This window comes from Mercurialis annua, linkage group LG4, assembly GCF_937616625.2.
Source record: "Mercurialis annua linkage group LG4, ddMerAnnu1.2, whole genome shotgun sequence".
NCBI lineage: Eukaryota > Viridiplantae > Streptophyta > Magnoliopsida > Malpighiales > Euphorbiaceae > Mercurialis > Mercurialis annua.
Genome location: NC_065573.1, coordinates 30,826,883 through 30,840,229, shown reverse-complemented (window position 1 = coordinate 30,840,229; position 13,347 = coordinate 30,826,883). Strand labels below are relative to the sequence as shown.

The window sequence follows — 13,347 nt, the reverse complement described above, 5'->3', positions numbered from 1 at the left end:
ATATATTACATTTTATATTATATGTAGTTTAAATAAAAAAAATTATTTGTCATTTGTATGTGATACGTAATTTAAATATTTACATTTTAAATAGTATTAAAATTGAATTTATTTTTTTCATGAACTCTAAATCCGTCTCTGCGGTAGATATAAGTAATTAATGTGATATTTATTAATTAGTTAATATATTTATTATTACAACGTGTTAAACGATAAATAAATGACTTATAATTCTACGTGGCGAATTAGGTTCGTCTAATTCATGTTGTGTCTTATTTTTCAACTATTGGTTATTGCAGTTTGCATCACTTCCTCTTATTTTGGTCTCCCCTTTCTATGATGTTTGCTTTATTTATTTTGAACAATGATGCTTACTCAAACATTAGTTCGGTTTTATGATGTTGGCTTCTGCACGCTACATTTCTTACCTCAACTTCCCCGCCCAAAACCGTAGTTCAAAAGCCATCACTTATCAAATTGTGCAGCTCCAAGACTATTACCATACCAATGAACACCAGCCGTTTGATGAAATTCCTCACAGAGACATCTACTCGCTCAACTCACAGCTCGCCCGTTTCTCTCGGCGAGGAAGCTTTCTTTCAACATGGGATCTATTTTATGACATGCATTCTTCTGCTTCCGTTAACCTCGACGCTTACACGTTCACACCAGTTCTCACTGCCTGCTCTGCTTTGCCTAATGCAGAACGTGGCAAGCAAGTGCATGCTCTTATGGTTAAAATTGGTACTCACTTGGGAACTATTACCAAAACTGCTCTTATTGATATGTACTCCAAGTATGGTTACTTGGATGACTCGGTTAAGGCCTTTGAAGAAGTTGAATTCCATGATGTTGTCACTTGGAATTCTTTGCTTTCCAGTTTCTTACGCCATGGTCTTGCAAATGAAGCCCTTTGCGTTTTCCGAGCTATGAGGAGGGGAAATGTGGAGTTTACCGAGTTTACGCTGTGTTCGGTGCTTAAGGCTTGCGCGTCGGTTAAGGCATTTCTACAGGGTAAACAGGTTCACGGTTTAGTGGTCGTGATAGGCCGTGATTTGGTTGTTTTGGGTACTGCTCTTATCGATTTTTACAGTAGCTTGGGACGTGTCGATGAAGCATTGAAAGTGTACACTAGTTTGAGTTCCAGAAAGGATTATGTTATGTGCAATTCTCTGATTGCTGGGTGTATTCAGAATAACCGATACAGAGAAGCATTCTCAATGATGAGATCAATAAGACCTAATGTAGTTTCACTCACTAGTGCTCTAATAGCATGTTCTGAGAATTCTGATCTGTGGATGGGGAGACAGATTCACTGCATTGCGATACGTTTTGGGTTTATGTCAGATACTCAATTGTGCAACAAACTAATAGATACATACGGGAAGTGTGGGAAAATCACAACTGCTAAGTCATTGTTTGACCGGATTTTGCTTAAAGATTTGGTTTCTTGGACAAGTATGATTGATGCATATGGAAGGGCTGGACATGGACATGAAGGTCTTGAGCTGTTCAAGAAAATGGGAGAGTCAGGAAATTCGGTATCACCCAACTCTGTGACATTCCTTGCTGTTCTATCAGCTTGTGGGCATTCAGGATTAGTGGAAGAAAGCTGGAAACTTTTCCATTTGATGAGAGCGAAATACGGTATAGAACCGGGAGTTGAGCATTATTCTTGCTTCATCGATAGCTTAGGCCGGGCTGGGAAAATAGAAGATGCGTGGTGTGTGTTCCACGATATGGAGAAAAAAGGCGTTAAGCCTACTTCTGCAATATGGGCAGCGCTGCTGAATGCTTGCAGTGCTAATGTAGATGTTTCAGGGGGTGCGTTTGCTGCAAAGAAACTCTTGGAGTTGGAACCAACGAATGCTGGGAATTATGTTATGCTTTCGAAATTCTATGCATCAATTGGAAGGTGGGATTCTGTTGATAGCTTGAGAAGGCAGATGAGTGATAATGCTTTGATTAAGGAGGTAGGGAGTAGTTGGGTTACTGCAGCATAGTTATGCCAAATTGGTATATGAGTGCCAAATTAAGTAGTAATTCAATATTGAGATAATTATTTCTAATACAATAATATGACAACATGTGAAGCAATTAATCTCGTGGGTTTAAACTTAATCACTCCCCTCAGTAAACAAAGATGGGTAGTATAATGCAACTTTCAAAAAAACTAGTGTCATCCGTATGATATACCACACTACCACTTGCGAAGTGATATATAGCATTTTTCTTACATTTTATTGGGCTATAACAGAAACAAAGGAACATGCCAAGAACTTTTTTTTCTCGTCTGTTGGAGTGTATAAAAATCGAATCAAACTGTACGGTCGAATCGAAACGAATATAAATTGGGTTTTTGATATTTGGGTGCCTCAAAGGCACCCAAAAATCCAGATCAGTGCCTCTTTCGGATTTAATTCCGAAAGAGTGCCTGGTCCCACGTGGTCCGCATTCTAGGAATGCGGACCACCTCGTGTTCCGCATTTCTAGAATGCGGAACACGCTAATCAGATTAAATAATCTGATTAGCAGTGTTCCGCATTCTAGGAATGCGGAACACTGCCAACTTTACCGTTGGGAGCTGGTCTCCCAACGGTAAATTAAATGCGTTCCGCATTCATGGAATGCGGAACGCATTTAAAACCGTTGGGAGACCAGCTCCCAACGGTTGGCTATAAAAGGGATGGGGGAGGGTTGGATTTGTAAGAAAAAAAATTACTAAATCAAAGAAAAAAAAATAAGAGTATAGGGGAGAAAAAAAAGTAGTTTCGAGGTTATATTTTGAAAAATATTTCGGGAAAAAGTTGGAAGAAATTATATTTCGGAGCTAAACGGATCTATTCGTGAAGTGTTATATTTTTTATTCGATACTTATTTATTTAAAGGACTACAAGAGGTTAGTACGTGTAATTTTTTTAATTATTGTATTAAATAATTTTAGTGTTTATAAATGTTAGAAATTTAATAATATGTAAAATTGTTATAAAATTAATTTTAATATAGCAAAATATTAGACTTTAATTGTAACTTAGAAATGCATGTATAATATAAAAAAAATAGGATATGTTTAATATAATTATATTAGAATATAATTAAAAATTTCATGTAATAAGGAAGTGTATAATTAGAAATTTCATACAATTATATTAGGATATGTTTAATTTATTTTTATTTGAAAAAAATATTAGAAATAAAGTAATAGTAATTACGATTGATATGTTAACGCTATAAATTTAAGATTAGCATTTTAAATATAACGGTGTTAAAATTTGCTGTTTATTAATTAGAAATGACGAGTCCAAATATATCTTTGTTGATATGGTGTGATGGCCGTATTGTGAGTTCTCCGTGTGGAATAGAATACCACGAGGGTCGTCCGGTTAATATGGCGCTTTTTTGCTCGGATGGTTAAAATGTTCGACACGCGTTGGAAGACGTATGAGGAGTTGATTGCTACAAACGTTCACTACACCCCAATATGCATCCAACTACTGAAGCAGAGGGGGGAGAAGGCCCGTTTTCATACAAGTCAGACGTACGACCGTTCTACGATGACATGCAAAGTGGAAACTAGGAAGAACCACTCAAATGGGAGAGGAGGAAATACCCATACGGTAAACCTTCAGCATAAGAAATGCACGTGCGGTAAATTCCAGCAATTTAAGTTGCCCTGCTCTCATGCTATGGCCGTTTGTGCGAAGGAGAAGCTGAACCCTCTTGAGTTTGTGCATTGGCATTACCAGACCAAGTTTGCAATTCAATGCTGGAACACTCCATTTAAAGTGTTACGTGCCGGCACATACTGGAAGAAGTCCGGCGTAGGCGAACCCCACTTCATTCCAAACCCTGAATGGCGTCGAAAAAGAGGGCGTCCAGTCAACCAGCGCTTCAGGAACGAGATGGATCAGGAATACAGGGAAGATCCGAGTCCTAACTGGTGTAGTAGATGTTGTCGCCGGGGTCACAATGCAGATGATTGTACCAATCCTATCCGAGATGAGTAGATTATGACTGTTATCGTGTAATAGACAGGAAGTAGTTATGACTGTTATTGTATTTGTGATGACTGTTATTGTATTTGTGATGATTGTTATTGTTTTAATGAATGTTACTTTAGTAATGTATTATTCTTATGAATCTCCTTTTAGTAATTCTTACGAATATCATTCACTAATGTATTATTCTTATTGTATGTATTTGTTATTTCAGCTATGGCTGAACGTCGGGACTACTACACTCCTGGGCCGTTGGTGTCAGACGTTCTGACAATGCAGGACGATCACAGATCCTCGGTTATTTGGGATAACCAGGTAAAATTTTGTTTTTTATTGTCCTAATTTGGTTATAATTTTTAGTGTCCTAATTTTTATATAATTTTTATATTTTCAGGGCGACGAGTCTTCCTTAGGGTCACGTTCGAGCGCCAGACTTACTCCATTTCACGAGCTAGATTCTCGCATCAGGAATGGGATTATTCAGACTGGCATGTCTGGTTTTCTCGCGATGCGCCAGTTTCCAGTTGACCTGTGCCTTATCACAGCTCTTGTGGAGAGGTGGAGACCAGAGACACACACGTTTTGGTTTCCAGAGGGCGAGTGTACTATCACGCTGCAGGACGTGGCCATCCTGACAGGGCTCCCAGTGGATGGGACGCCAGTTACCGGACCTCGTATACGGAATTGGAACACGGTGTCTGTTCCTCTTTTAGGGAGGCAGTTAGAGGTCAGCCGTCCCCGTAAACCGGGGTCCTCGTGGGTCAGTGGTGCTTGGTTGTCAGCCCAGTTTGGTTGTTGGACGGTATTGCCTGCGGGTGCTACAGAGGATCAGGTTGACCAGGCGGTTCGAGGTTACCTTTGGGCTGCTTTACAGGGTCTGTGCTTTCCTGACTTGAACAGCGGCCACTTGGGCGTGAGGATTCTTCCGCATCTGGCGGATTTAGGCCACTTGCGCGATATTAGCTGGGGATCGGCTGTTCTGGCGTATTTGTACCACGAGCTATGCCTCTGCGCCTCTGCTTCGGCGGACAGACAGAACATCGGGGGCGCCGTGTGGATTCTACAGCTCTGGGCTTACGAGCGACTTAGGCCATTGCGACCCCGTTTGGCCGACTTTGATGTCACGGGGGGATTGCCTTTGGGTGACAGGTACATTTTTCGTATGAAGTTATCTTAATTTTACGTTTTTCAGTACACTTAAAATATAATTTAATAATATGTGCAGATGGGGGGGTCCCAGACAGCGGGAGCGGGGGACACCACGAGTTCCCAGACACTCAGTTTCTCACTTCAGACTGTTATTGGACGGGCTGCGTTACGACGATGTAAGTTTTAATTTTTTTTTTGAATTTAACTAACGTCCTGACAAATGTTAACTAAATTTTTAATTTACGTGCGCAGATCGTTTGGCAGCCATACTCCGACGACGTTCTGCAGTCCATCCCACAGATGTACCTGACAGGGCGACATATTTGGCGTGCCCGAGTGCCAATGATCTACTATCACATCGTGGAATGGCACCAGCCGGATAGGGTTCTGCAGCAGTTCGGCTTACAGCAGCCCATTCCCCTGCCTGCTATGCAAGATCGGCGCCTTCATAACATCCAGTATCAGGGGAACTACAACTTTGATGAACTGCTCTCAGATTACATTCAGATTTGGAACAACAGAGCGGCTTACGTTGTTCAGGGTTACCAGCTCCAGCGTCCACCTCACTACCATTCAGCGTATATGGAGTGGTTTCGGAGCCGCAGCCGGCGTTGGATTACCCATGAGGGCGCAGCGGCCGGACAGAGTGTACGTATTTATTTTATTATTAAATTTCTCTTATTATTGTATACACTGACAATTTGTTTCTTTGATGTAAACAGCGCGACACTTTCGAGATGATCGCCCTTCAGAGAGAGGCGCGTGCGTCTAGGATTGGGACTGCTGCACGCAGTTCTCAATTAGCTTACGGAGAGGAGCGCCGTGACGTCACACTGCCCCCACCAGAGCCAGCAGTTCCGGCTTACGTACTACCTCCTCTTCCTCCCCTGACCATCGATCTGGCTCACATCAGGGGAGCGCGTAGACGGCAGCCTAGAGCCGCCCCGCCTCGCGAGCGCCCGGCAGACCCTATCCCCCCACCGGTCTACTTCCACTTCGATCCTACAGCCACTACAAACAGACGGGGGGAGTACTATGGCCCGACTCAGTACTACGGTTCCACTTCCACTTCAGCATCACAGCCTCCGTGGCATCAGACCTATTTCCCACAGGTTTCATGTCATTTATAATTTAATTTATTGCTTTTTTAACTCGTAGTTAAATATATATTTTAAATGTTGCGTTTTTAACTTTGTATTTCAGGGACCCCAGGTATCATCGTATCAGGTCCCGCCTTCGTCGATGCCGTTTTTTGAGCCGTCGTACGGACAGACAGCATATACCACTTCTCTGGGCACACCACCGGCGTCTCAGTTCCAGCAGGCCACACCACCGGCGTCTCAGTTCCGGCAGGCCACACCACCGGCGTCTCCGTTTCAGCAGACCACACCACCGCCGTTTGCTGCATCAGATCAGTATTACCGTCCAGCGCCATATACAGATGCTCAACCGTTCACGTCTTTCGATCAGTGTTACCGTCCCACGATGCCTTCGGATGATCAGCCGTCGACGTCACATTCGCGGCCATCTTCTTCTCACCAGGCCCAGGATCCATCACAGCTACATTTTACACTGTCAGAGTCATGGTTATTCGGTCCGGAGATCGGTTCAGAGGCGTACGAGGAGCTTTTATCACGACCGGATCTCACACCTCCATCTTTTAGACTTCTACCGCCCACACAGGAGGAGACCGGTACTGCACCACCAGCAGCAGACGTTCAGCATTCAGCTCAGGACGAGGACGCCTCCGACAGCAGCGAGAGCCCTCCGGTACCCAGACAGTTTCACTCGATCACAGACAGCTCGCGGCACCGACGAGAGACTCACGGTTTGAGGGTACAGAGACCGAGGACTCGTAGATATGAGGATTAGATTTCATATCTTTCTTTATTTATCGATTTTTGTATTTTAGTATATGTTGTATGTTTACTATATTATGTATATTATATTCGTGTGTTATAATTGTTATTTTGTTATCAGTGTCTGTTATAATCATTAGTTAAATAAAATAAATATTTATATCGTCTGTTAAATTTTGTCGTTTATTTATAAGCGTTTGTTAAATTCAGTATCGTCTGTTAAAATTATTAGTTAATATCGTCTGTTAATATCGTCTGTTAAAATCATTAGTTAAATAAAATAAAATTATTTTATATTATTTTTAGTTTATAATTATTTAAACCAAAGGGGTTTTTAAAAAATTAATAATCAGCAATGATTGGGCATTTTAGTGCCCAATCATTGCTGCCCCAATGATTGGGGAGACAAAACTGTCTCCCCAATCATTGGGGAAGCGTGTTCCGCATTCCTAGAATGCGGAACACGCTTTAATCAGATTATTAAATCTGATTAGCGTGTTCCGCATTCTAGGAATGCGGAACACGTGGTGGTCCGCATTCCTGGAATGCGGACCACGTGGGACCAGGCACTCTTTCGGAATTAAATCCGAAAGAGGCACTGATCTGGATTTTTGGGTGCCTTTGAGGCACCCAAATATCAAAAACCCATGAAAATTCTAATAATGATGTGATTATTTGATTAATATAGTTTGGTCCGGTTTGATTTTTTCAAGAACTCCGGTTTTTTAATTTTTATATCGTTTTGGCTATTTCAGAAAATCAAAATATATGAAATAACGGAATAAGTAAAAATCAATGCAAATACATTATTTATATTATTTTAGTCTTTATTCCTTAAATATATATATATATATATATATATATATATATATATATATATATATATATATATATAATTATTAGATAATATTTTCATTAATTTTAAAATAGGAAAAGAAAAAATATAAGTAAAAAATTATTTCAATTTCTAACCGAAACCAAAACCAAAAAAATTCAGTTCGATTCAATTTGGAATTATAGCAAATCTCAGTTTTTGGTTTCGGCCAATTTTAAATCAAATCAAATCAAACCGACCCATGCACTATACCACATCATCCTCCATTTAGCTCATTTTCCGCACGAGCAATAAAGTTTGAATAACAAATTCGTTTTGCGGTAGTTGGAGCTGTACTACATACAAGTCAATAAAAAATCCAACTTAGCTTCCTCTTATTTTCACACCAAAAAGCCGTGACAACTTTTCAAAATACACTCACCAAACACCAACACATCACAACAGCAAAACAATAATAATAATAAAAAAAGAACATCGAAGAACGTAGCAAACCAAATAAGACCAACTTGTGGAAATGCCTAATATATATATATATATATATAAACTCTTCTCTTTTGCCATAAACCTTCATCCTCACTACTCATTCTCTTACAAATCTGAAGAAATTTATAAGTTTACACACTCATTTTTCTTTCATATTATTCACATCAAAACTAATAAAACATGTTGAGAGCATTGAGCACAAGAAAAGGCCGACGAGGGTATGACAGATTAGTAGCCGATGAATCTACAGCCCTTAGTCTTTTAGATGGGAACTTGAAGAGGTCTAAAACACTGCCTGCAAAATTACCTCGATCTTTTGATTTATCTGCTAAATTACCCTTACCGCATGATATTAAAGTGAAGCCTGCTCCTAAAAAGCTCAGCAAGATTGCTACTCACCCGCTCTTTGCTCTCTTTGATACTCGCCGGAAAAAGAAAACTACGGCCAAGCCGGAGTTGGCAAGATACTTACAGTATATGAAGGAAGGTGGGACGTGGGATGCCAAGTCAAATATGCCTGTCATCTTCTACAAATGAGAAAGCGTTGTTAATCGTCTTTTATAATTGACTTTTTTTCTTCATCTATACCGTAATGATAGAAATTAAATTTATGTTTTTAATTTCTTTCTCGATAGAATATAAAAATGTTGCAAATCTTGTCCATTTTAATTATATGTAAGGGTTGCACATGAAATTTTTTGGATTTAAAGACCATGCAAAAAAAATACAATATACAATAATTCTCAGAGATTTTTTTTGATGAATAATTCTCAGAGTTATATTATGAATTTGGAGTATTATAATTTTTATGAGTTGTTACTATCATCTGGATATTACATTGAAATTATTTTGTTTTTCTTATAGAAGGAATTTGTTTAACACTTCATTACAAAATCATAATAAATTGGTTAATCACCCAAAAATATCTCACGGTTTCGACTTTTTTCGTTTGTAGCCTTACCTTTTAAATTTTTTATTTTTTGTCCATTTTTCAATTTTTATTTGCATGTGTAGTCATTTTTTTAAATTGGAGCAGAAAAAAGTTTAAATATGCCGTTTATATTACTTCATATGTTTTTGATAATTTATATTTTTATCATAATAAATTACAAAAATGAAATAGTACGAAAAGTTTATTTAGATCATTTTTTACTCCAACAAATGGCTATAATTGAAAGTGGAAACTGAAGATAGATTAAATTATAAAAATTAAAAAATGAGGTCATAAACGGAAAAAAGTTGAAAAAGTAAATATTTCCGTGACTAGGTCTAATAAATTATACAATTCATGCAATTACAAAATAGTATACATTATGGATTTTTCAATTTATATGAACTAATTACATGTGTTACAAATCATAATAACTTAATAATTTTCAACAATGTTTCCCTTAGTTGTCAAAAGAATTAGCATGTGATGGAGGAAAAAAAAAAGAATAAGTACCCCTTAGGTGATAAGTGTGATGCTGCTTTCATTATAATTTAACTAATTTTTTATATCCAAAATCAAACATAACTAGAAAAGCAAATTTTTCGTTAAATTTATTACACATTACAATTTTTAATATTTTTTTAAAAATATATTAAGAACTTATTTAGATTGCGTGCCAAACATTAAGGGCGTTTTTTATTTGTTTCATCTCAGTAAGAGCGTTTTCGATTTCTTTTACTCCAATTTAAAAGAGTAACCATAATTAAAATTGATACTTTTAAAAATTTGAGTCATTAAAAAACGAAAAAATACGTGGTAAGCGGTTTGGTATCGCTTAAGCAAGTTCTCGGCTTCGAATTCTTGTGAATGCAGAAAATTTCTACTGGTAGACTCACCCACCATGCCAGGTGCGCGATGCGGGTCGAATCCGGATTAGTCAGGGCGAAACCTTAGAAACCGGATGGACTTACCAAAAAAAACATGAAATATTATAAATTGATGATTTTAAAATTTTATTTCTATAATTTTTAGTAAGATTTATATGGGAATTATAAATTGATGACTTTAAAAATGTGATTTAAAATCATCAATTTATGAAACCGCTGGACACCTGCCCTATCCTTTGCTTACGTTATATCCCAATAATTGCAAACTATGTTATCAATTTATATTGTTTGAAATCATTGGGGTATAAGTATAACATAAACAACAAGAACATTCGTTTTTGTCTCTACATTTACTCACAGGCTCGATCCATTGAGCTCATTTTCCACATGGGAACTAAATTCTGAATAAAATAATTTCATGCCAAAGAGATGAGACAACTTATCGATAATAAAATAATAATAGTAATAATAACAATAAAATACATAGCAACCCAATAATGACCAACTTGTTGAAATGCTTAATATATAAAATCTTCTCATTTGCCATAATCCTTATTCAGCCTCACACTACTCCTTAATTTCTCTTACTAATTATCTGAAGATATAAGTTTATACAGTTTCAAAGCTTTAAGCATGTTGAGAGCACTGAGCACAAGGACTAGCCGTCGTGGGTACACAAGATTAGTAGCTGATGAATCTGCAGCCATCAGTCTTTTAGATGGAAACTTGACGAGGTCTAAAACATTGCCTGCTCGATCATTTGATAAATTAAACGATATTAAAGTGAAGCCTGCTCCTAAGAAGCTTACCAAGATCGCTGCTCACCCGCTCTTTACTCTCTTTGATACTCGTCGGAAGAAGAAAACTACGGCCAATCCGGAATTGGCAAGATACTTGCAGTATATGAGGGAAGCTGGGACATGGAATGTCAGTTCTAACACGCCTGTCATCTTCTACAAATGAGAGCGTATTTAGTGTCTCTTATTATTGATTTATTTTTGTTCATCTATACCATATCTGTAGAATTACATATATATTTTCATTTCTTCCGTGATTGAATGTAAAAATGCTGCAACTGTTATCCATTTTACTTCTATATACGTGCGTCTTTCTCTCATTCTAATAAGTTTATATAGAGGTTGAACTTCTTTTTATCTCATTCTAATAAGTTTATATAGAGGTTGAACTTCTTTTTATTATTACATTTTACGTCATGACTGATATCTTTTTCAATAATTTTTTAGAGGGAGTCTTGTTCCACTAAATAATTTTTTTTTCTTTTTTTTTCTTTTTCACCCAATCAGCTTTTTTTTTTAGATTTTTTCAATATTATCCACAGGTTTCTTCTAATTTGGGTCAAAATTAGTGGTGTTTTGGAATTAATTCTGAAAGAGGCACAACAATAGAAATTTGGGTGCCTATGAGGCACCCAAATATCAAAAACCCTAGAATTACATATATATTATCATTTCTTCCGTGATTGAATGTATAAATGTTACAACGGTTATCCATTTTACTTCTATATACGTACGTCTTTCTCTCATTCTAATAAGTTTATATAGAGGTTGAACTTCTTTTTACTATTACATTTTACGTCATGACCGATATCTTTTTCAATAATTTTTTAGAGGGAGTCTCGTTCCACTAAATAATTATTTTTTTATTTTCTTTTTCTTTTTCTCCCAATCAGCTTTTTTTTTTAGATTTTTTCAATATTATCCACAGAATTCTTCTAAAGAAATTTCAAGCAAATATCTTGAATGTCAGTTGCCATTTGGCTATGTGAGTAGATATCCAACCAAGACGTATATGTTATATTTTTTCCATCATGTAATATTTTATTTATGCTTCTACATTATATATTTTAACTATCTGATAAAATTTCCATAATATATGATATAATAGAAAAAGTTGTTATGTTTACTAGGAGTAAATTCTCTTGTTTTATGTCTCATTTTTGTAAGGGTTTCAGTAGATTTTTTCTTCCTTTTTCATCGTCTCAAGGTAACCATTGTTTTAAACAAATTATCGAATTGTAATGGATCTAAATACTCCAGGTTGTAGTGTTATAATTTATGAAAATAATAATATTTCTGATAACTTTTCAATTGAATAATGACATGAATAAATCAAAAAAAAAAAATCCAAATCATAATAACATAATAACTTTTGAACAGTTTTTGGATCGGCTCCTTATTTGATTATAACTATATTATAAATCATTCATAAAAAAAACTATATTATAGTTTTTTTCATAGCAGTTGTACTTATTCCAAATTATAGATTATTTTGCCGAGCTTGTATAATGTATAATTCAAATGTTATAAGCCTTGGACAGCAAACTGTTAGATCGTGGAGTCATATCTTTCTACAAACGTTTCCATTCCCTAATTATAAAAAAATCATATCAAGTGAAAAAAGAATCAGGTTGGAATAGAAAATTAAAGGTGCAAATTTGGATAAATTGCACAAAATTACAGTGTCGAGATGAAATTGAAAATGAGCTCAAATGTAACAGCTCAAATTCAACTAGCCCAAATTAACTTTTATGTCTAATCCACTGCCCAAAATAGTTAACCCAAATAAATTTAATAGTTGAATCCCAAATATTATAAACTACTTAAACCATCCTCACACTTTTAATATGGGATGTTACATTCACTCATCTTTAATTCTGCGATGTCCTCATAGCGACTCAGCTCAAGTCTAGTCTCAGACCGCACTTGAGTGTTGTGGTTCATCAACGCCTCCTTTTTCTTCACGCCCGACATACCACAAAGTAAGAGTGTGTATTCGGTTCAAACCGAACCGATTTTTGGTGTTTTTAAAAACCGATCCGAACCGGAATAATAAAAAGTTATAAATTTTCAAACCAAACTGAATTAGTTAGTTTGTTGGTTATTTCGGTTCGGTTCGGTTTTGCACACCTCTACCACAAAGCACATGGGTCGGCTCTGATACCAAATGTAAGAGCATGGATTCAACTGACTCATATTAACTTTCAGATTTAATCCATTGGTCTAAAATTATTAACCCAAGTTAATTTACCAGTTGAATCTAAACTTTATAAACTACTCAAACCATCTTCGCTAATGTGGGATGTTACATAAGAAGTGGAAGGTTATTTTGGTGATTAGGCCTATTAAATAGTAGTATGATTAGTTCACTTCTTTGAAAAGTTGACAATAGATGGTGTACTTTAACT

At 36.8% G+C, this 13,347-nt stretch overlaps 3 protein-coding genes across 3 annotated transcripts; all 3 read left to right on the top strand.

The window, feature by feature from the left end:
* Positions 1–287: 287 nt before the first annotated feature.
* Positions 288–2,101, top strand: LOC126676266 (pentatricopeptide repeat-containing protein At5g66500, mitochondrial). Its single transcript, XM_050370431.2, has one exon. It carries the CDS (start codon positions 396–398, stop codon positions 2,001–2,003), a length of 1,608 nt encoding a protein of 535 aa, XP_050226388.1. The 5' UTR covers positions 288–395; the 3' UTR covers positions 2,004–2,101.
* A 2,049-nt stretch (positions 2,102–4,150) lies between these two features.
* LOC126678565 (serine/threonine-protein phosphatase 7 long form homolog) lies at positions 4,151–7,123 on the top strand. The gene is made up of 6 exons (XM_050373460.2): positions 4,151–4,313; positions 4,393–5,147; positions 5,224–5,323; positions 5,400–5,795; positions 5,870–6,259; positions 6,351–7,123. Exons 1-6 carry the CDS (start codon positions 4,215–4,217, stop codon positions 7,017–7,019), a joined length of 2,409 nt encoding a protein of 802 aa, XP_050229417.2. The 5' UTR covers positions 4,151–4,214; the 3' UTR covers positions 7,020–7,123.
* Positions 7,124–8,386: 1,263 nt separating this feature from the next.
* Positions 8,387–9,071, top strand: LOC126676237 (uncharacterized). Its single transcript, XM_050370397.2, has one exon. It carries the CDS (start codon positions 8,505–8,507, stop codon positions 8,859–8,861), a length of 357 nt encoding a protein of 118 aa, XP_050226354.2. The 5' UTR covers positions 8,387–8,504; the 3' UTR covers positions 8,862–9,071.
* The last annotated feature ends 4,276 nt before the right edge of the window (positions 9,072–13,347 follow it).

What these genes read in the sequence shown, in the direction of transcription:
- LOC126676266 (XM_050370431.2), top strand. Translation starts at nt 396, where the DNA reads ATGATGTTGGCTTCTGCACGCTACATTTCTTACCTCAACTTCCCCGCC.
- LOC126678565 (XM_050373460.2), top strand. Translation starts at nt 4,215, where the DNA reads ATGGCTGAACGTCGGGACTACTACACTCCTGGGCCGTTGGTGTCAGAC. An exon ending in GGATTGCCTTTGGGTGACAG is followed by an intron (nt 5,148 to 5,223) that starts GTACATTTTTCG and finishes TAATATGTGCAG; the next exon opens with ATGGGGGGGTCCCAGACAGC. An exon ending in ATCAGACCTATTTCCCACAG is followed by an intron (nt 6,260 to 6,350) that starts GTTTCATGTCAT and finishes TTTGTATTTCAG; the next exon opens with GGACCCCAGGTATCATCGTA.
- LOC126676237 (XM_050370397.2), top strand. Translation starts at nt 8,505, where the DNA reads ATGTTGAGAGCATTGAGCACAAGAAAAGGCCGACGAGGGTATGACAGA.